At 38.8% G+C, this 23212-nt stretch overlaps 6 protein-coding genes across 6 annotated transcripts; 3 read left to right on the forward strand and 3 right to left on the reverse strand.

Annotated features, from left to right (window-relative positions):
• Positions 1–692: 692 nt before the first annotated feature.
• On the reverse strand, positions 693–2919 carry LOC111788987. Its single transcript, XM_023669595.1, has 4 exons — positions 2606–2919; positions 2092–2435; positions 1855–1955; positions 693–1553 (listed from the first exon to the last, which is right to left on the reverse strand). The coding sequence occupies exons 1-4, from the start codon at positions 2780–2782 to the stop codon at positions 901–903; spliced, it is 1275 nt and encodes a 424-aa protein (XP_023525363.1). The 5' UTR covers positions 2783–2919; the 3' UTR covers positions 693–900.
• Positions 2920–4810: 1891 nt separating this feature from the next.
• LOC111788988 (HVA22-like protein i) lies at positions 4811–8125 on the reverse strand. Its single transcript, XM_023669596.1, has 7 exons — positions 7811–8125; positions 6853–6893; positions 6665–6763; positions 6524–6580; positions 6308–6371; positions 5988–6197; positions 4811–5617 (listed from the first exon to the last, which is right to left on the reverse strand). The coding sequence occupies exons 2-7, from the start codon at positions 6882–6884 to the stop codon at positions 5129–5131; spliced, it is 951 nt and encodes a 316-aa protein (XP_023525364.1). The 5' UTR covers positions 6885–6893; positions 7811–8125; the 3' UTR covers positions 4811–5128.
• A 1791-nt stretch (positions 8126–9916) lies between these two features.
• Positions 9917–13243, forward strand: LOC111788989 (endoglucanase 10-like). The gene is made up of 6 exons (XM_023669597.1): positions 9917–10537; positions 10791–11074; positions 11188–11625; positions 12126–12261; positions 12391–12557; positions 12648–13243. The coding sequence occupies exons 1-6, from the start codon at positions 10324–10326 to the stop codon at positions 12978–12980; spliced, it is 1572 nt and encodes a 523-aa protein (XP_023525365.1). The 5' UTR covers positions 9917–10323; the 3' UTR covers positions 12981–13243.
• A 966-nt stretch (positions 13244–14209) lies between these two features.
• LOC111788991 (cytokinin riboside 5'-monophosphate phosphoribohydrolase LOG3-like) lies at positions 14210–15471 on the reverse strand. The gene is made up of 7 exons (XM_023669600.1): positions 15339–15471; positions 15170–15267; positions 15047–15077; positions 14858–14957; positions 14698–14768; positions 14448–14591; positions 14210–14329 (listed from the first exon to the last, which is right to left on the reverse strand). The coding sequence occupies exons 1-7, from the start codon at positions 15462–15464 to the stop codon at positions 14288–14290; spliced, it is 612 nt and encodes a 203-aa protein (XP_023525368.1). The 5' UTR covers positions 15465–15471; the 3' UTR covers positions 14210–14287.
• A 1659-nt stretch (positions 15472–17130) lies between these two features.
• Positions 17131–19925, forward strand: LOC111788990 (ATP sulfurylase 2). Its single transcript, XM_023669599.1, has 5 exons — positions 17131–17952; positions 18497–18902; positions 19043–19303; positions 19385–19471; positions 19562–19925. Exons 1-5 carry the CDS (start codon positions 17390–17392, stop codon positions 19697–19699), a joined length of 1455 nt encoding a protein of 484 aa, XP_023525367.1. The 5' UTR covers positions 17131–17389; the 3' UTR covers positions 19700–19925.
• Positions 19926–21774: 1849 nt separating this feature from the next.
• Positions 21775–22529, forward strand: LOC111788992 (auxin-responsive protein SAUR50-like). The gene has a single exon (XM_023669601.1). It carries the CDS (start codon positions 21956–21958, stop codon positions 22271–22273), a length of 318 nt encoding a protein of 105 aa, XP_023525369.1. The 5' UTR covers positions 21775–21955; the 3' UTR covers positions 22274–22529.
• The last annotated feature ends 683 nt before the right edge of the window (positions 22530–23212 follow it).

Raw genomic sequence — 23212 nt, forward strand, 5'->3', positions numbered from 1 at the left:
TATTGTGTAAATCCGGTGACCAAGAGGGGTTCCTGCTGGATGTGGGTTGGTGAGTTATATAATACATAGATTTGTATAGATATTTAGAATAAGGGGTTTGTATGGGCCAAGCTTTGCAGAGCATAATCAGAGCAAGAAAAGATGCTGCCCCAACTCTCCATGTGCTCAAATCATTTCCCTTTAAAACAAATTCATCAAAACCAGCTTTAAAAGATAATTTTCTTTAATCCTCTCACTAATTATAGTATGGGTTCCATTCAATGAAGCATTCCAATTTGAGCAACAAATAAAAGCTTTTTAACCAAAATATTCCAAGAATGATAAGTTTGTGACCCATTTCACAATTTTGATAAAACTAAGTGCTAGGGAGGGCAACTTTACGGTGCAATGCTTTGATGTTCGAGACCTTTTGTGTGGAGCCCATATTCGCAATTTATACATATAAGAAATTGATGGTTTCACAAGTATACTTCAAGCTTGAGTAGATACGGATCTATTAATAATAGAAGTAATTTTATTGAGAGAGGAAGAAATCTTAGAACTATTTACCTTCGTTATTGAATCAGTATGACTCAACACTAAAAAGTTAATATCTTTAATTGCAGTTTAACCGGCTGATGACATTATTTAAGTTAGAATGGTGTTGACTTATTAAATCAAAATTAGAGTCAAACATGAAATGATTCACTCCATTTACTAAAATTATAACATACTACATAAGCTTACTATAACCCACATTTAATATCCACCAACAAAAATAGTATAATAAAAAAGTTAAATTAAAATTATTTAAATTTAAAGACTAAAAAAAAAAAATGCTAACTAAACCTTATAGTTGTCAACTGTCTGACGTAATAAAACTAAGAAAAAGAAAACGAACTAATTAAACGACGTCGTTAATTAGGTTTGGAGGGCTTCGTAGATCACGACGAAACAAGGAAGGATAGCCTTTGGATTGAAAATGATCAACTCCTCGAGATTCGAATACTTCCCGGACTGTCGTGAAACGGAGTCGTAAGAGGCAGCCGCCGCCGACAAATTCTCCTCCTCCACCGCTGCGGCCGACAAATCCTCCGCGATCCGCTTCACTCTTCCGGCGATGACACGGCACACCAACATCGCCCGCCGCCGTCCATCGCCGCATTCGAACGAATCATGGGCCCTACCGCTACTGGCAGTGGTTCGTACGCCAGCGGGTTCACCGGGCTTGCACTGGAATCCATGACGGATAACGCTGCAGACACGGCAGCCGGGAATCGAGCCACACAGGCCGGTTGAGCCACGTGAGCCGAGGTCACACAACAACTCGCTACAATGGAACCGCAACAGCTCATTACCGTCAGCCGCACACCGCGGGTTTTTTCTAGCGCAGGCGAGCGCACGTGTCTTCACTGCATCGCGGCAGTCTTCAAACCGTTGGATGGTGCGTTGGGTATTGTGGACCTTTAATATCCGTTCGATCTTGCAAATTGGACGGTCTATTTTGAGCCAGCTTGATTTGAAAATGATCTCCACGATGTTTCGACCCGAATCGTCAGGACCCAACTCCGAAACTAAAAAGACAAATAAACAAACAAAATTAATGGATATGATTTGACACATACATTTTTGTGTCGGTGGAGTCAACGGTCGTGCAGGTTTATACACCAAGTAAGACTCTTTAACGCAAAGAATCAAAACATGACACGTCATCCGTCAAGAACACAGCTGTAAATGGAATATTAAAGAGCATTTACACCCCGTCAGCAGTGGTGTATGAGTGAAGGCAAAACCCGATGGCCACGAAAGCGATTTTTTATACAATTTTCTATTTACCCTTTTAAAATAACCCATAAAAAGAATTTGGAAAAATACCAGCGTGGCGAACCGCTTGGTGAAGCTCTAAGCTTTCCATCTTGGGGAACATCTCTCCACATTGAGGACAAGGGCAAATAGAACTCCTCGGAATCGGGTACCTGAAATTCAACTCCAATTTTAACTCTTATTTTAATTTATAATTAAATAATAATTCGCGTTGAAATCTCAATCTAGAAAGTCTAAAAAAGACAATATCAACTAGCATTGTGCTTGAGCGGGACCGTTACAAAATACCGGCTAGGTTCAATGATGGTGTGGCATTCATAACACCCAGAAAGCTTTCGTAATTGTAATCCTCTAGAGGAGGAGGAGGAGGAGGAGTATGAAGCAGAAGCACCGTTTTTGGTTCTGGTCGGAGCTGACAAAGAACGAGACGATGAACCGTTTGTAGCTTTTGTAGTGAGTAACCTAGTTTCCTGTCCGAGGGAGCTGGTTTCCGGTGAGTTGTCGGGTCTGTGAACAATTTTGGCGTTGCCATGGACCACGTCTCTAAACCTACAAATGGAGCTGCAAGAAGAAACCAACTTCAAATTCGCCGGCGAGCGTTTTGTCGGCTCGTGAACTCTCGTAGCCTCCACCTAATAAGAACGTAAATAAAAAGATTAAGTTTAGTTTAATATTTTCAGACAAGAAAACACATAAAATTAACACATTTCTAATTGAAGAAAAAAAAAAAGAAATAAAAGGCAAAAGAATATGAATCTGTAATTTATGAAATGTAGGGGTAAGCTATGAAATTTAGACGCACCTGCTTGCAAGTGATGAGGTTCTTGATTTGGTCCCATGAAGATTGGGCAGAGGTCGGCGGCGGCGGCGGCGGTTGGGAGGGAGGTGGGTTTTGGTGCTTTTTTCTGCGTTTAGTGTTGATGGGTTTCATTTTTCTGCTTTTCTCTGCGTTTATTGCTAAGGAAGTTGAGAGTGCCATGAAAGTAATGAAAGTTTCTCTTTTTTTCTCAGGAAGAGAGAGAGAGAGAGTTATAGAAGGTGTTAAATGAAATGGAGAGGGAGAGATCCAAGAAATGTAATAAGAGAGTGTGGGGCTTCCATCTATTGTCTCTCTCTCTCTCTAAATATTCCATTGGTGAATGAACAAGCTCAAGAGTTTAATATCAATCCTACGAGATCCACTTGGATTGAAAAGGGGAACGAAATATTTTTTTATAAGAATGTGGAATACTCGCCTTAACATTTTAAAACCGTGAAAGGAAAGCTCAAAAAAGACAGTATCTGCCGGGAGTGAGCTTGAGCTATTACAAATGGTATGAGAGTCGGTAAGAACGCTGACCCCACGAGGTAGATTGTGAGACCCTACATTAATTGGAAAGAGGAACAAAATATTTCTTACAAGGGTATGAAAATCGATATTTACTAGACGTGTTTTAATGTATGAAAAAGTAGGGTTCTTCCGGAGTGTGAAGAAACATATTCGAATTTGAATAATATAATAAGATGATAAATATGGAAAGGGGTATGGGCTTATGAATTTGAGATACATTTGTTATAATTTGATTCACCGGATAAAAGCCTAATTTCTGAAGTGAATAAGGGTAAAACAGACAACATATAAAAACAACTACAAGACATGAAACGAAGTGCCCAATATTGCGCAGATGTTGTCCCCATGCTGTTTGGTTTTATTAAGATTCTTCATGTTCTGCTCTCATATCATGATCTCAGCTTTTTTGTGTCATTAATCCAAATTAATATCCTAATTATATAAACTTTAAAATACAATATTAATTTCCTGATTCTCATTAATTTTACAAAATGGTCTCATTATTATATGAGTCAGTGTCCACACAGACACTGATTAAATTTCAATCACCAAACCCATCATTAATTAAATAAATGTAGATGACAGATAAGCTGCAAAGCAATAAAGGTTTATGAAAGCCACGTGGAGGCTAACTGAAGCTTTATTCATTTATTTATTATTTATTAGATGAATTGAATAATATGATATCGCTAATAAATTGAAATGCCCATGAATCTCAAATTTTGGAAATTGTTCCAATATGCCTAAGCATGTCACGTGTGTCTAATTTGAAATCATATATTTTAGCAAAGGTTTGGTGTTCAATCTTTTCTAACAAAAAATATTTGGGCCTGCAATTGCATTAATTCAACCCAAATTCACTTTCTTGCTTTGATTCACAATCTCTTACAGTCAACTAGAAACAGATTGGTATAATTCATTATGTGTCGACTATATGCGTGGTCTCTGCATCAACACGATAAGAACTTAAAAGCATGTGTTCACAACGTTGGTAACATCAATACTGATGCAAGTGCATTGCGTGGAAGAGGGCTAACAACACTAGTCCCTAGATTTTTGTTTAAAAAACAAGAATAGTAATAATAATAATAAATAAATAAATAAATCAAAACTACAAGTGAGTATTCAAATTATTTCAAAATCAAAGTAACAAGGTTTTAGTTCGGATGATAATAAGTTCGCAAATATTTCTTAAAAACCAAACAATGAATTGATTGTCAATAATTGGTTACGGGGGCAGGTGGGTGCAACGTTAATATAATTTCACCTAACACTCAAAACCATGATTTTCCAATTGAATTAATAGTTAATAATAAAATCTCACCCGCAACAAGAAGTCCAAAGCAAAGTTTTCGTAGAACTTACTTAGGGATAGGATTAGGAAAGTTGTATTAATCCCAAAAAGCTCTTGGGGATGGGATTTAAAAAATAAAAAATAATAATAATAGTGGAAATATTGTTAAAAATGATTAACTTTATTAATTAATTAATGTGTTGGTGGAGCCGAATGCTTTAGCATTTTATGCCTGAATATATTAGACATCTTTTCAACTACTTTTCATTAAGTTTATAGCCCTTCATCAAAATACCTTTTCTTTATCCACTTGGTAAGGAATAATTAAGAAACCATTCAAAGGAGAGTAGAAAAGGAAACTTGTCAATAGAATCCAATTTAACTGATCGAAGGAAAAGATTTAACCCAAACCATCTGTTGTGCAAAAAGCATTTCCGACGGAAGTCCTGAATTCAACTATAGCCAAGTAAAGATTTATGCGAACATTGAAATTATGCCATGGAATTTTGACAAGAACCGCACCATATGCTAACCCTAGACCACCCCACCGGCCACCGTCCAGAAAAATAAAGAGAAAATAAAATTGGAATAGAAACAACAAATTTACATGAATGCCGGGATCGGCAAATCAGTACTCATTGTTCCATTCTGCTTTCTAAGAGGGGAAACTGAGATTCAGAAACATTGCTCCCATTCCCTTTTCAACGGTTAGCAGCAGCACTTGAACGGGTTTTTCTCAAACGTGGGCGAATTACTTTTGTGGGTTCTTCTATGACGGTCTCTTTAGGGGGAGGATTTCCATTCTCGTCCACTGAAGCTGGCGCTTGTTCAATCAGCAGCATTGGCTCCGGTTCAGATTGGCTGTTGCTACTGGCTGGTTCAGATGCTGCTGCAGCTGCTTTCGGAGTACTAGGAACGTTGACTGAGGTTGATGGTTTCAAGCCTTTTGGAGTATGAGGAACTTCAACTGTGGTTTTTGACGGTTTTGACACTTTCGGACTACTAGGAACTTCAAATGTGGTTTTCAGTTTTGAAACTTGTGAAACACCCACCTCTTCAGCTACATCTTTTTGTTGACTTGAAGATGGGGATGACGACGGATCAATTAGCACTTGATTAGTAGTGGCACCAGTGCCTTTTGATGTCACATTGTCTGGTGAAACCTTCGCCTTCGCTACTGCGGGCTGTTTCTGCAATTTAAGAGAAATAAGTAGATATAGGTACTTCGAGAACCGCCAAAACTATTTTCTAATGCAAGTTCGATCGTCCACATGCACTAGATAAACAAATATCAGATGCGCATGTAATGAGAGCGATGCGTAAAGAAATGTAAGGCTGCTTCTTTACATAACATAAAATCATTTCACATTGCATAATCCTGGCCTGAAGAATAAGATACAAATCATTACACGCAGCAAGAAACCAGGTCATTATAACAGACAACAGAATTGCAGTACTATTTTTTTTTTTCCATATCACTCAATAAAACACCAATTTAGAACTAAAATATGAACGATAGTATGACGATTTTGATCTAATTAAATTTATCTGCAAATATACCTGAGTCTTGTGAGGCTTAGCTGTTGATTGTGCAGCAACATATTGCAAGATCTCGTATACCCTTGTCTGGCCATAGCTTGCAGCTCTCTGCCAATAGATAACAGCAATATCACCCGCTCTGGTCCTTAGTTCCAATAAATTTTGGTCAATATCTGTCTCATGCTTTGCTACATATGGTCTAAAGAAGGAATCATATACATAAGTTGTTCCCTGACAAATGAAAAGTTATTAGGAAGAAGATAAGTGATTTCAGAAAGAAGGTGGCCCAGGAGTGAGCGCAAGAAAGAGAAAAGCCTAAATTCCAGATTCTGATTCCTTACTTTTGTTTTGGGGTACCAGAGATATATGTAGAAAGCCAATTTAGCTTCACTATACATAGGAACCCTGCACAAGTGAAAATAATAATAATATTATTAAAAATTTATAATTCACAAGTAAAGGCCAACTAACTATGAGGAATCAACGGAGTCCTAGACCAAACAACTAAATAAAAAAGAATGGCATCGTATCAACAATATCTTCATCCAATTCCCTACCATGAAATGAATGCATCTCCAATCCTCTCACAAACAGTCAAAACAGCCACTAAAATCCTGAAACCAAAAGGAAAGCCAATCAATGTTGATGCTCAGAATTTTATTAAAGACAACTGATGCAAAAGAAATATTATCGCATACCAGTATTGGCACCAAAAGCGAAGTTGCTCAATTTCTGGCTTGTTCATTTCAACAGTTTTATAGCACTCATATGCAGGATAAGCATAGCCAAAAATCATCCTGTCAACAGATTGACAAAATATATATTAATACCACAGGATAATCTGTATTATTACCGATGCAAGCAAATTATTATCAAATAGACTTACACGAGACCTCTAGTAAGAAAGGAGCCAATCATCTTGAATGCCTAACAAAATTTAGACATCAGTTATGGTTAAATTAGAAGGGTCATAGATAGATTTTAGTAAAGCTAGTAGTGAAGTATGTTAAATAATGAGAGAAAATTGTACAATCAAATTGAAAGTAGATCACAAGGACTAACAAGGAATCAAAAAATTGAAGAGTTCCAGACAAATAATATCTGTTTGTTGAACTATGATCAATTGATGTATGTTCTTACGCTTCTATAGAAACCAATAAAATCAGTTAATTAAACAAAATTCCAAATTATACCACAAAGAACAAAAAGATAGAAAGACACCAAAACATTCCTCGTTGAGAATCTCATAAAAGTTCCAGCAAACTGCGATGCATCCTTCACGCATAATCTTCTAAAAATGCTTATCGCTTCATAGAAGCCGGCTATGAATGTGAATAATGAAACAAATAAAACAATCAATAAAGCTTAAAATGAGAAGAAAAATTCAGTCTATTCAGTGCGTAAAATGCTGTATGCCCTTGCCATTAGCAGGCCATATCAAACCAAACGCAGCGTTTCTACCTTTCTGCACAATGAAGTCGCAACTTAACTTCATCAAAGGCCATCGCACAATAAATTTTAGGACTACAATGCTCGGAACTTGAAATTTAGGGGATAACAAAGCGTCATGAGCATCTTCCGAACAACCACAAGAAAACAGTATCCAAATTCCAAAGAATAAAGTAAATCCCCGAACATTATCAGTCTAGGACCAGAAACACCTAGAAATAAGAATAAGATAACTACGGAGACCTAATAAAACAAAACATCAAGCACCTCAAGCGAACATTCTGAAGTCTAAACAAATCTCGATGGCAGAAATAAAGGAAAACATAACAAAACCTTAGGTTCAAGAGACAAAATGAGAACGAAAGAGAAAGAGATTAGTAGCTAGTGATTATTACCTTGAGACAAAATCAAAGAATCGACGAATACGAGAAAAATCAAAAGTCTGCAAAAGCTGGCTCGAGGCAGTGGATAGAGGAGAATCGTAGAGTGAGAGTCGGAGATCGACGGCGGAGAGACAAATCAGCGATCGGCACCGCCAAAATGCCTCGGCGGACCGTTGGAAAAGCAGAGGAAGTGATAAAGATGGAGAGACGAGTGCGAGAGAGCGAGACAGCGAGAGAGCGCGTTTGAAATTCTTACACCAATCGGATATTTGGTTCGGCGAACTTCATTTCGCTAATAAAACCCGCTTTGATTTCCATAAAAATCGTATTATTATGGAAAGACGCTTTGGAATGTGTGTACACAAGGACAATAATGGTATAAACTTCATCCCTTAATCACCGTTCATTTCGAATCAAACGGCTCTCTAATTAGTCATTTCTGCATTTCTGGTATCACGGAGCCGGAGGGAGCGTACGCTCCTTTTTATTTTTATTTTTATTTCTTTTTCTCTACTTCATTACGTGGAAAACGATATCAACAACAGCCATAACCACACCCGCAGGGTATGCAGCGGCGTCAACCTCACAGCAACTTTACCGTTTAGCCGCCGTTTTCACAATTTTATTAACAACCCTAAAAATAAATTTCTATTTTAATGTCATAAGTTAATTGGTAAGTAGGTGAGTGAACATTGTCGTACCAAATACCACAATCAAAATATGATGTTGATACTAATTGTTGCAGCGTAAGTGGAAGCAAAATCAATCTCACTTACACGCCCACAAACAACAAATAAACAAAAAGACACAAAAATTTACATGGTTCGAAGAGAAAAAAATTTCATACATCCACGAGTGATAACCAATTACTATAATCAAATTGTTTACAAAGTATATCTCTCACACTCTCAAACTACAAAATCTTTCCGGCAAAGTTTTTCTCGATTGCTTCTAGTGAAATATAAAATAGTAATGCAAGACAAATTATTATATAAGTACAGCAATACTAATTCTCATATATGAATCAAGATGATTCACGTACCAATATGGAAGATGAACCAAATTAATTCAATAGATTCATGAATCGAAGTGNAAAAAAAAAAAAAAAAAAAAAAAAAAAAATCGTGAATCCAAGAGATTGATGAGAATTATGAGCAAATGTGACCGATAAGCGTCGCTATAGAGTGATAGGAATGATATTAGTAGGAGCGAAGGGAAGGACGAGGTGGCAAATTATTGAGTGTTAAAAAAAGTAAATTGAAAACACGTTGGACCCTCTCATTAAAAATAATTAACATTTAGGGACCCAGAAAAAAAGACAATATTTTTTCATCTTTTCCGTTGTTCCCACTCTCCCGGGAGGCGTACAATAAAAAATGTATGTCCCATGAGTTGAAACAAAGATAAGAATCTAATAAGAAGAGAGCACGTGAGAAGGAGGGTGTATGGGCCCATTACACGACCTTAGCCTTTGCTCTCTTTTTCGTTAGTCTATGGCTTTAACAAATACATTGATTGAATAAAAATTAAGATTCCCACGAGAATTTATTCGTCTTCAGTCACACACATACACACACACACAGCTCTAGTAATGGGCCTGCTATGATCCAGTAAGTTAAAGCAAAAAGAGGGAGTGGGGGGGGACCTTGCCCTTCAGGATAGCTTGCGTTCAAAGTGAGAGGAGAGGCACGTGGTGGTGGGGTGGGCTCCATTACCCTTCAATTTTACGCTCTGTCACTCTCACTTTCTCAGTCGGGACCCCCCAACCTTGGGCCAGAACAATCCAGACTGGGCTTTTGGGCCATATGGGCTGAGAAAGGACGGCCCATTTAACAGATATCCTACTGGCAGGCAGGCAATTGATGAGTGGTGGGTCTGTAGCAGGATATCCAAAACCACAGGAAGCACCCAATAGGGCCATAGAAAACAGTTTTGGTGTACAGTCTGGCCAACCAATTTAATAGGGAGACCCCCATAACCGACGGAGCGTGTGTTTCACGCTCCTCAATCTGTCCGTCCGTCAACCTTGTCTGTAATGAAAAAGGCTGATAGCGATACAGCCAACAACCAATAATCCACGATTTTATAAATGGTGAAATCTGGTATTGTCCCGCGTCGAAACAAATTTGTCGGTGACAGGCACCTTTCTTGCACAATAAATTCATCTCTACAATACGATTCCATTCCTTTTTCTTCTTCTTCAGGCCCAGATCCAACATCCCCGATTTCTTTAATTAGGCTTTGTTCATTCAACTTCCAATCTTAGCCAATCATTTCCTTAATCACAGTTCCACTAGTTAATCAAAGGCAAAAAGCGGACAGATCTTGACTGATAGGTTCTATTCAGCTGCAGAGTTTTGGGTCTTTTTCTAGCGGTTCCATTTCCCGAGGACTCCAGATTTCCACCTACCCTGGTGACCTATTGCGAAGTTCCCCATCGTTTCAATGTATTGTGCTTGAGCTGGATCTTGGTTATTTGACTCATCTGAGCGTTGCATTTACGAGGCTGCTTTGTACTGCGCGAAATGGGAGAGAAATCGAGGTCTAGAGGATTTTGTGGATGGTTTCTGGTGTTGGTGATTCTTGGTTTGATCGCTGGTGCTATAGTATTTGCAGTCAAGAAGAAGTCGAGTCACTCTGATGATGAGCCTGCTCCAGTTCCGGGCCCCCCTGGCGCAATCGTGAAGAAATATTCCGATGCTCTCAAAATAGCCATGAAGTTTTTCGATGTGCAGAAGTGTAATATCTCATTCTCATTTCTGATTGATATTTTGTGTTTCTGTTTTCTGGATTCAAATGCTAAGCACCTAGAAATCTTTAAGAGTAAATGTTTGGCAACTATTCAATTTACAATGTGGACTGTAGTGCCTTGGACCTTGCCAAGGACTGGAGATAGTACGGAAAAGTGCCTGCACAAGAGATTTCATTTTTGTCGCAATGTTTTGTTTGTTAGTTACATGAATTTAGTACAAACTTATTGGTCTATTTGCAGCTGGGAAGTTGGTAGATAACACAATTTCTTGGAGAGGGGATTCGGGGTTGAAAGATGGAACTGAAGCGAAATTGGATCTATCTAAGGGGATGTATGACGCTGGGGATCATATCAAGTTTGGTTTCCCAATGGCTTTTACTGCAACAGTGTTATCTTGGTCTATCCTCGAGTATGGAGATCAGATGGACGTCGTGGGTCAATTGGATCCTGCCAAAGATTCTCTAAAGTGGATTACTGACTATCTTATTAATGCTCATCCTTCAGAAAACGTGCTTTACATTCAGGTAATGACGCTTGTTTACTCACATTATCGCTTTTGTGTGCTTGAATCTCTTCAATTGTTTTGTGAGTTGTGCATTAAATGACAATCATATAATCTATTGGTGATACTTTGCAGGTCGGGGATCCTGATATAGACCATGCCTGTTGGGATAGGCCTGAAACCATGACTGGGAAGAGGCCACTCACGATGATCAATGCCTCTTTTCCAGGAACAGATGTAGCAGCAGAAACCGCTGCAGCTATGGCTTCAGCATCTCTTGTGTACAAGAAAACTGATCCCACCTATTCAGACTTGCTTCTTAAGCATGCTGAGGAATTGTTTTCTTTTGCCGATGAGCATCGAGGTTTGTACAGTGTCAGCATTCCTAAAGTCCAAACCTACTACAATTCAACAGGATATGGAGATGAACTTCTATGGGCTGCGAGCTGGCTGTATCATGCAACAGAGGATGAAACCTACCTTAATTATGTGTCTGGAGACAATGGGAAATTGTATGCAAAATGGGGAAGCCCCACCTGGTTTAGTTGGGATGACAAGCATGCAGCAACCCAAGTATGTATCTCTTTAACTTGGCGATAGATTCCTATCTATGTGGTCAAATGTGAAATCTTATAAATGTCAGTTGCCACCAAAAAGAAATATTGATGAGATTAGCTAAAGTTTGAGCCAAACAAAAGCTTTTTGCTTCAACATTCTTTCCATTGGATATGTTTCTTCTGAAATCATTGTAGCTGTATACGGTTTACAGCCTAACTGAATCCCAGTTCCCATTGTATCTAAAAGCTAATAGTGAATAATATAACAAAGGGGAATAGGAACGTCTGAACTATTGGTTGAACCTTGATGAGAGGCAAAAGTTTAGATCGTTGTTTTAACTCAAGTCATATGCTCTAGGCTTAGACATAACAAGCTGTCAATTTCCTGCCTAACCATATTATCTCGTTATTATTACCATCGACTGCTTAACAGGGGATTTCCTTACCTTTGTAACTCTGTTTGGAATCAAGTCAATAACATCTTAACCTTGTCACTACTCTGCAATGTCTATGCAGGTTTTATTGTCTCGCTTAAACTTCTTTGGCTCCGAAGGTGTTTCAAAGTCGGTTCAAGTTTACAAGAAAACAGCCGAAGCTGTCATGTGTGGCCTAATCCCAGAGTCTCCAACCGCAACAAGCAGCAGAACAGATGGTAAGTAGTTTCTTCAATTGTGTAATGACTTCATAAAATGAGATTTCATGTCACTCCTCGAATTAGCAAGATTGTAGCTAGTATTGCCTCCTGAACTTCTTAATTTATTCAAGGACGTTTCTGGTACAGATGGTCTCATATGGGTCAGTGAATGGAACGCTCTGCAGCATCCTGTGTCTTCAGCATTCTTAGCTTCCCTTTACAGTGATTACATGCTTACCTCCAGAACTGCAAAATTTTCTTGCAGTGGGGAGACCTACACACCAGCAGATCTAAGAAATTTTGCCAAATCTCAGGTAAGCTAACTCTTTATTTAGCACAAGCAACATATACTTCTCGAGTGAAGGTAGTCCTATTGATTTTAAGTTGGACACATCTATTTCCAGGCTGATTATGTGTTGGGCAACAATCCTATGAAAATGAGCTATCTGGTGGGATATGGTGACAAATTTCCACAGTATGTCCACCACAGAGGTGCGTCAATCCCAACTGATGCCACAACCAAATGTAAAGATGGGTTTAAGTGGCTCCTCTCGACCAAACCAAACCCAAATATAGCTTATGGAGCTCTTGTAGGCGGGCCCTTCCTTAATGAGTCATATATTGACTCACGAAACAATTCCATGCAAGGGGAACCAAGCACATACAACAGCGCTCTGGTCGTGGGCCTGCTATCGAGTTTAGTGACCACCTCCTCAGCATTGCAATCCTTCACCTAATGCAGCTGGTATATATTTATATTCTATTATCCAAATTTGTGATCGTTTTATGTTTTGTAGCTTGCCATTTATTTGTGCTGAGAGTGTTAGTACCTCTTGCAAGTGAGCGTTTGCCTATCCTCTAACAAAAGTGAAGCCGCACAGTAAAATTAACCGTGTATCTGATGTGTGAAGTGAACCGAGCTGTTTTGGCACCTTTCCCAAACAATTATGAGTAATTCTTTATTGGAGTTATATATATTGAAACTTGTTGTTGCCTCGTCTGTTCGGTTTATTGTTGCTGACAAGATGATTTGATTTGGTATGAAAGGTTCCAAATGGCTATTGACAAAGTTGATGTCTGATGCCTCAGTTTGCCTATTATTTCAACTTTACAGATGTCAATGGCGACTTAGGGTGGCTCTTAAAACGTTCATTCTTTATGCATCCTTATCCTCAACATTGGGAGGGCTAATAATTTTGTATTTCAAAAGTTTTAAAGTCGAGTCCATTGATGCTGCTCTCATAGTGGCAGGCTAAAAAGATGCCAGTTTTTTGGATGGACTTGCAAAATTCTTCCGTCCACTCCAAATTTGGACTTAGTGGTCGCAACCACCGCGTTTCATTTTAATTGATTCCAAATTAAAAGGTGTATGAGATGATGCCACTTATAAAATAGGTACTTTCCATCAAAATCAGTACTTTAATCATAAAGGCCACTCCAAATATAGTATGAGCGAATTCCCTTCAATTATAGATCATTTGGTTCCACCATCTACAGACATATTTACAAGTTCACCAGCTGAATTGAGTTGAATAGATCTACCAATTCAGAAATAAAAATCAATGTTAGTTCAAGCTCTTTACCTCCAGGACCATCTTCACTAGTTGCATGTCAGCAGCAACAACGTCTGAATCACGAAGACTAGCTTTAGTAGTAAGTGTTGGGTAGCATTGATTTTTGGACATAGGACATTTTCGGTGATGGGTTAATACCAAATTTCTTATTCGCCACCTTGCATTCATGACGGGCATGACCTTGTGCAGTCCGCGCAGAACTTAGGTATTCAAAAATCAACGATTTCTTACTAGTGGTCCATACATACATAATCGTTCCAATCAAAACACGATGTCAAAACATATTTCTACACAAATCCTAATACAGCTAACTAGAAACAACTGCTCTGGTGTCAAAAGCACAAAGCACAAACAGAATTTTGTTTCTTTCTTTTTATTTTTTTATTCTTTCGAGTGTCGAAATAAATGAGACTAAGTCAGCGGGCAATATCTGATTTTGTATGAAACCCATTTGTTCGTCCATCTACCGATCATACCCAGCCGGCAACTCCGCAGTGCTTTGGTTTGTAATCCTTAGTCAAAGTCAAACAAAAAAAGAAGACCAATCTCAGTTCCATTTGGACTAGGCTAATTCCTGTGGGGACCCAAGTAGTAGATCTTCCCCACGTGTAGGCGATATAGGAAATGTACCTCAAGCTTGCACATGAGTTCGTGGGCAGTCTGAGCGGAAACAATAATGTTACGGGCAGCTGGTGTGATAAAACCTTCTGCCACGGCTTTGTCAATGAACGAAAGAAGCGCATTGTAATAGCCGTCCACGTTCAACAGCCCCACCTATATCATACAATACAATCAAATTCAGCGTCCACTGATTGAACTTAAAGTAACTTTAAAAGGAAAAAAAAAAAAATACAAAAAACAAAAGTGTTGGTTATCACACGGGTTTGTGGTGGATTCCAAGTTGAGCCCAAGTTATGACCTCCAGAAGCTCCTCTAAAGTGCCATACCCACCTGCCAAGCACACATCATAAGACCACTAAACTCTGTAATAGAGGGACACCCGACAGATTCAAGGATGAGGATATCATAAGGAAAGCGACCTGGCAGGGCAATGAACGCGTCCGCTTGTTTAGCCATCTCTGCTTTTCGTTGGTGCATGCCCGACACAGGCCTCACTTCTCCCACAGTTTCTCCGGTCAGCTGAAAATATTACTTCTTACATATTCATATTCCACAACCTTAAAATCTCAGAACTATCCTATCCATATTTTCTTCAATAATTAATTTACCTCTCTTAACATCAGCGTCCTTGGAATCACACTGAAACCAAAACCCAAATCATCGCCTCTGTTTTGTTAATCTCAGCATCTTGTTAAAACCATAAATTGATGTCCAGTGTAAAGAAAAGTTACCCTAACACGTGGCAACCGCCATCATGCACAGCTTGGGAGACTAAACCCATCAGGCCAATGCTGCCTCCTCCATAAACCAAGTCAATGTTTCTTTCCACCTGCACTTTCATTAATACTTCTCTAAGTTTATCATAATCTGTCAACTTAAGTTAAAGCGACGACAACGTACCAGTTGTTGAGCTAGTTGAAGAGCGCCGAGTTGATAGCTCGGGTTCTTGCCAGGGCTGCTACCACAGAACACACAAATTCGTTTAAATCTGGACTTTGTGTTTGTTTCAAACACTTGAGTTTCCATCGTTTGAGAATAAAAGAACCGGGCTCCCCATTTAATTTATACCCCAATAATAATTAAACACCCCCGACATATCACATCTCTTAAAATATATAATATTTCTTTCTGCTGTCGTGTAAAAAAATACTAATATTTATAAACAACGAAATTCACGTTGAAATTGTCTGCAAAGCATTGTCCTAAAACGACATCACTCCGCTCCAACACGGCTTTTATCTTGATGGGTCCTCCAGCTTCATTTCAATACCCATTTTCCCCATTTCTTTATAATTAAATTAAATTTTGTGTTCACCCATGAGTAGCCGAATCCAAGTCTTATCATTACACAAGATTCGTTTAATTATTTTTTTAATATAATGTACAATCTCCACCGTGCGTCACATTATAAACTATGATCTAATCCGTATCTTCCAATGTGACATTAAAATATAAAAAAAAGGGAAAATAAATATTATATATGGCCATTAGAATCGACTATATGAACAGTTGAGTGATTGTAACCCAACCGAAGGCAGTCTCCTAACGACCCTATAATGTTTCTTAAATACCCATTATAATTGGATAAGTATACGTGTAAAAGCGTGGCAGTGGTGGCAAAAAGCGATTTAATTTATATATTAAAAAAATATAAGATAAAATATGAAGCATTGTTACATTGTTACGTTGGTGGATTGTCGGGTGTGAGCTGCACACGTGGCGTTCCAGCTCAAATTCGACCAAATTCATCCGTCAAATAATTGATGTGTCCATGCCTAGTCAACTCAATCAAAAATCAAATAAAAAGTGTATTATTGAATGCCCCAGATTTGAATCTTTGGCCCATCATCTTCGCTGCATCACCCTCTTTCTTCTTTAAATTATAAGAAATTATTGACTTTCTGGATTAGGCAATACACGTGGACACAATGAATTGATTAATTAGTTTTAATTATCCCAATTATTTGTCAATTATCAAAATCATAAAATCCATACAATCTTTTATACACATAGCCCGCTCCTTGCTATTTTTGGGCTCATGATGCGGCCCAAGCCCAAAAACTAGTTGGTCCATCACATGAAATGGGCCAATGTCCGGACTACGGAGATCAGCCCAAAGTTTTAGCCCATTCGTGTCCCACTTTTTGGGCCAGGAAATTAATGACGTTCATATTTTGAAGTGTCACATCACGAGTTTTTTATTTTTATTTTTTAAATTAACTTTATTCTGAAAAGGCTGATGTTTCATAAAATAATCTTGCTTTTTCTTTAGAAAAAAACAATACTTATTATTCGCTTCGAATTTTGTGCTGACTAATTAGGTTGCAAGCATCCAAGAAAATACTTTCTGTTTTAGTTCCCCCATAATTTAATTATTTATTTAGTAAACTAGTTTTTTTAAAAGAAGAAAATAAAATAAATTAATTTTGAAGGAAAAAAAAAATAGAAAATAGTCCTATAATATTTATATTAATGCAAAAAGTTGAAAAAGATTTAGGGTATAAATCGTCTTTGAATCAGGTCTTGTGGGTGATAAAAATGGGTAAAAGGAATAGATTTATGAGAATACTTTGGAGCCAATCGCGTGGGGCCGCTCAAAAACATTCGTAAACGAGAATTGTTCTGCGCGTTGCTGTCGAAGAAGAATCGTTGGTGGGGTTTGGGCCTATCATCACAGCCACAAGCAGCAGTGTTTTCAAACCGCAGGGAGAGACGATTAGCCACAACCAAAGCCACCCTCCCTATGCGCAAAGGGCCACAAACAAACGTGTGGATCTGTAGAGACGAGCCACTTATCTTGGTTGCCTTTTCACCTCCCTTTCCCCTTCAGCCATGTTCTTGTTCTCACTTCTCATAGATTCACCCACCCCATTTCTCCATTTTCGTCGGACCTTCAATACTATTTTGGCAATTTCAAAACCCATCTCCGGAATTTCCCGTTTCAACCGAAGATGTCTCTAGTCGCTAAGCTCCACCTCGCCACTTCTCCCCAAATCAGCCTCAATACCCTCCAAACTACAATAAAAAGAACACCTGTACCCGTTGCCACTTACTATACCAAGATTAAATCCAAACCCATTTACGTTTCTGAGTCTTTGGGGTTTAAACCCGCAATGCAGGGCTATTCGCCTCGTTCTCTGCGCTCTTCGATCAAGTGCTCGCTGATCGAGCCTGATGGTGGGGCTGTTGTCGAGTTGATTGTGCCCGAGAGTGAAAGGGCTTCGAGGGTTTTGGAGGCCGAATCATTGCCGAAGGTGAAATTGACCCGAATTGATCTCGAGTGGGTTCATGTCATTAGTGAAGGATGGGCGAGCCCATTGAAAGGGTTCATGCGAGAGGAGGAGTATTTGCAGAGTTTGCATTTCAATTGCTTGAAAATTAAAGATGGGTCTCTTGTCAACATGTCGCTTCCCATTGTTCTTGCCATCGGCGACGATGTTAAGGAACAAATTGGGTCCTCACCCAATGTGGGGTTGCTCGGTCCCAATGGAGATTTGGTCGGCATTCTTCGCAGGTTAGTTTTGTTTATTTAATCCCTTCGATCTTCGAGGTCACTGTAGATGGAAATGGCGTTTTGTGGATTTTTCTTTGATGTTTTGATCTGCAAAAAAGAGTTGTTTTCTTTTCCACCCTTCGTTTGGGCCTTCTTTTAGTTGGCCACCAACAATTCAAGCGATCAATTCCTCTTTTGGAATAGCGAATATGATATGACATAATCCTAATTATTTAAATCCCGAGATATGTTGATATATAATATTAATAGTCATACTCTTCCACTTGCTCGCAGCAACTGGGTTGATCATGAGGGATAATATTTTATTATGCTCTGCAATCTCGTTTATAACAAAATCTCTGGTTATCTGAACTCCAAAACAAAGCTGACCATCGTGATGATCTTAGATTGCGGAGTTTACAAATTCAAACGCCTAATGTTGTTCATGTTCTGATTCATATATTTATGCCTTTATGATGGAGTCTTCTGGAAACTTTCTTTTCATTTGAACATTGAGACCAAGAACTATGTAATCAAACTGAAGCCAAATTATGTGGTTTTTCAGCATTGAGATATTCAAGCATAACAAGGAAGAGAGAATAGCTAGAACTTGGGGAACAACTGCACCAGGGCTGCCATATGTTGATGAAGTCATTACAAATGCTGGAAACTGGCTCATTGGTGGAGATCTTGAGGTAATAAACCCCATCAAATACAACGATGGACTTGATCATTATAGGCTCTCTCCGAAACAGCTACGACAAGAGTTCGATAGGCGTCAGGCCGATGCTGTTTTCGCCTTCCAGTTGAGGAACCCTGTGCATAATGGACACGCTTTGTTAATGAACGATACACGTAAACGACTTCTCGACATGGGTTACAAGAATCCAATTCTATTGCTTCATCCTTTGGGAGGTTTTACAAAAGCAGATGATGTGCCATTGGATGTTCGAATGGAGCAACATAGCAAGGTTTGTTTATCATATCAATAGTTTTCCAATAACATCATTCAGTTTACAAGCATGCTCTATTTTGTACATTCAAAAAGTAAGATCATTGCTATTCTGGCCTGCTTAGTTTATGTTACTTAAGAGACTTTCTATGTGTTTAGGTTTTAGAAGATGGAGTCCTTGACCCCGAAACAACCATCGTGTCCATTTTCCCGTCACCGATGCATTACGCCGGTCCTACTGAAGTACAATGGCATGCTAAAGCAAGGATCAACGCAGGTGCAAATTTCTACATTGTTGGTCGAGACCCTGCTGGAATGGGGCACCCAACAGAGAAGAGAGATCTATATGATCCAGACCATGGCAAGAAGGTCTTAAGTATGGCCCCTGGGCTTGAGAAGCTAAACATATTGCCCTTCAAGGTCAGTATCTCAGTGACCTTCCCTTCTCCTTTTCCCACTTTTCCACCCTCCCTCTGCGTTTTAACACCCCCTCGACCGCAGGTGGCTGCATATGATACTGTGGCAAAGGAGATGGCGTTCTTCGACCCTTCACGAGCAAAAGATTTCCTCTTCATCTCCGGAACAAAGGTAAAAGCAGAGTTCTGTTTGGACAGGATGTCATCATGACATATAGTATCTAAGTTGTTTGAACCTTTTTGTCCATATGTCGTACTTTAGATGCGAACTTTCGCAAGGACCGGCGAGAACCCTCCCGACGGTTTCATGTGCCCCGGCGGATGGAAGGTGTTGGTGAACTACTACAAGAGCTTGCAGGCCGAAGATGCGACATCGCAGCAACCAGCATTGTCAGTTTAGGAAGATAGTTTGAGTTGAAATGAATTAGTCTGAGGAAGCTGCCGGGGATTGAGTAGAAGAACAGAATGCAACTTCAATTGTGGATAGCGAAAGCTTTGTTCTATTCTCGGTTTTTTTTTATGCTGGTTTGGAATCCTTATCCTTTCTAATGTCTTTAAGATATGGTTGTAACAGTGAATTGTTTCTTCACTTGTGAGATGATATAATGGTTTAAATTAATTGCCAATATGAACATAGCTGAACGAATCTTAGTCGAGGTTAGGCAGTTAGTTGTATGTGTTATTTAGGGAGGGGTTTGTGAATAAAGAAAGAAAGAAGGGAAAGGGAAAGGAAAAGGAAAAGGGAGAGATTTTAGGTACATCCGGAAAGTACTTTTAGTGAGGGAGAAAGGAGAAATGGTTAGGGTATGAAGGAGAAAGGGAAGTGCAAATCCTGGGAGTGATCGGCATCAGCTTTTTAAGCAATTTGAGATGTGTCCCATTTATATTCAATCACCAATCGTGTTTGAGCTTCCCTCCAAAAAAAGTGCTTCAAAAAACTTCCCCCAAAATCCACTGTCAGGAAGGAACCCCATGAAAACCAGGGACAAACCTAACGTGGAGCTCATGTGATTCCCGTTACCAAAATCCTGTCACTTTCTTCTATTTACACACATACAAAATGGCTTCCCAAGCGCCTGCCTTTCGGTGTCATAATAATACACCCCATTACCATTGTTGCTCTGTTTTTATGTTCCCTCTAAGCTAAATGCCAAACCCAATTTCCTTCACACAACGTGGAGGAGAAGGCCGACCCCAACCCCAACCCCAGTAGTTTCTTCAATCATTCACCTTTTCTTCCCAATATTTTCCCATTTCAAGTCAACCACTTTGACCTTCCCCAGCCCCAGCTATATGTAATTAATTTCTCTCCTAAACTCCGACCTTATTGAAGATAAGGATGATCATTAATCCGCCAAGTCAGCCTTGAATTATATGAAAGAAAAGTTTTGAGAAATTATTATGTATAAAAGGAAAACACAGAAGACCCACTTGAAAACAAACCAAGTGTTGGAATTGAACATAAATAATAGTTTGTGTTTGAATGTTGTGAAGTTGAAAGGCAGAGAGGACATGGAGGAGGGTACTTCCTAAACACATACACTTTATTATTAATGTATTCTTTTCCTTTCCGTATCAAAATCTTGTACAACCTGGTCCTGTAACAATAATTATAAACACCACTATACTATATACTATATACTATATACTATACACTATTTATGTCAATCATTTCTTCCATAACAAATATAATACTTTTTATTATTATTATTTTCCAGAAGTCAAACCATTTCCCCTGACATTGACCTGTGTTCTCTTTATTTCTCTGTTTGCTTTATTTTATGATTGAAGCTTTTGGTGTCTCTAATGAAGTTTCAATATCAAATCATGATTTTGTTGTAAATGGTGTGTGGGGGGAAGAAGATGTGGATATAAAATGTATTAAAAGCAAAGCAAGGAAATATCTGGATTAAGATTTGGGCAAAGGTATGGATGGATGTAATTCAATATGGGGGCACCCCAAAACATTAAAGCTATTCAATAATATATCATTCTTTTTCCTTCTAAGGAAAGAAGAATCTCCTCGACTTAATCAACCAACGCTACAATATTGTTTTCAGTTATGCATGTTTAAAAGCTTTAAGAAGGCTTCACTGGAATGACCGGACTAGAAAAGCATTCAAAACTTGATCGAAAAACCCATGTCTATTGAAAAAGATATAGAGTCAATTACAAAAGGTACTAGTTTGAAAGTCTTATTGGAATCGAGCTACTCTGGGACTCACATTATAGAGTCAATTGCAAAAGGTACTAATTTAAAAGTCTGGTTGGAATTGAGCTACTCTCGGAAGTACAATTACATAGGACTTTTTTTTTGGGTAGTAGTAGAGGGTATTAAAAAAATGATGTTGCGAAGGGATCGAGTTTAGTCAAAATTTGGAGGGGGAGGGAGGTAAGTTGTGGAAAAGGAGAGGAGAAAGAGTAGGAAAATGAAAGGGTGGGCCGTTTGGGGTGCAAACATGAGATTCACTTCTCCCAAAACACCCGTGCTCTGTCATTTACCCCACACTAAATCACTAACCATTATAACCATTAACCCTTTCTTTCTCTGTTTCCTCTGTTTCTCTCCCTCCATAAATACCCCAAAACATCCCATCTTCTTTCCCACCTCCACTTTCCTCTCTTCTTCGTTGTTTTTTGTATCTCCCCAACCAAAATGGCCATCAGAAAGTCCACCAAAATGCCACAGACCGCAGTGCTGAAGCAGATGCTGAAGCGCTGCTCCAGCTTGGGGAAGAAGCAGCAGCAGTACGACGAACAGGGCCTCCCTTTGGACGTCCCCAAGGGCCATTTCGTGGTGTACGTAGGAGAAAATCGAAGCAGACACATTGTCCCCATCACATATTTGAATCACCCACAGTTCCAAATCTTGCTCCAACAAGCAGCTGATGAATTTGGGTTCGATCATGACATGGGCCTCACCATTCCCTGCGATGAACACTTCTTTCAGTCCCTAACATCCACCCTTCGATGAACTCTTATTATATTTCTCCTTTTTTTCATTTTCTTTTCTCCTTTTTTTCATTTTCTTTTCTCCTTTTTAGGCCGGCCAAAATGATGAAGCTGCTTCTCTGCTTCTCTGCCATATAATATTGTTATGTTCTTCTCCATTTTTCTTCATTTTATTTCATAGTTGATGGAGAAATTGAAAGGGAAGAAGAACCCACGATTCCGTATGACTGAAAATGTAAGTAAAATTAGTTTGGGGAAATGGAAATTTGAGTCAATCACAGTGAGTAGCGATCTGGGCTGGTTTTTTGTCCCCTTTTGGTTAGTCGCTGATTTTAAGGGTTTTGTCCGTTGGGCTTGTGTTTAAATTTTCCATGTCGCCGACGTTTGCCCAAATCTCGATTAACTCAACCGTTTTTTGCCGTTAAAACTGAACGACATGGAATGTTCTGTCACGGGCCAACGTTTTCTCCTCTCCCTAACTCTCTCTCTCTCTCTCTCTCTCTCTCTCTCTCTCTATATATATATATATATATATATATCTAAAATTAAAAATAAAAAAGAAAACTTTTAATTAAAGTAATAATAATGATTATTAAAGTCCAAATCTTTTTCCTAAATATTATATAAAGTATTTGAAAGGAGAGGAGGCAACCCGATTAGAAATTAAAAAATGTATGTATTTTTTGTGGTAATTTATGGGTGATTAATTTATTGGAAATTTGTAAATAATTTGAAAGTTGGGGAAATATGAGAGGGACANAAAAAAAAAAAAAAAAAAAAAAAAAAAAAAAAAAAAAACCTTCGACTTTCTGGAAGCCCATGTGGGTGGGGACCACAATCAGAGTACACATTTCTTGAAAAAGTAAAAAACTTTATAACGATTTAATGATCGGACGGTTAGGAATTAAGATGTGGAGGCGCGTGTCAAAGTGGTAGCCGTAGCCGTAGCCAAGGGAGGGCG

The sequence above is a fragment of the Cucurbita pepo genome, chromosome LG02, assembly GCF_002806865.2.
Source record: "Cucurbita pepo subsp. pepo cultivar mu-cu-16 chromosome LG02, ASM280686v2, whole genome shotgun sequence".
Taxonomy (NCBI): Eukaryota; Viridiplantae; Streptophyta; class Magnoliopsida; order Cucurbitales; family Cucurbitaceae; genus Cucurbita; species Cucurbita pepo.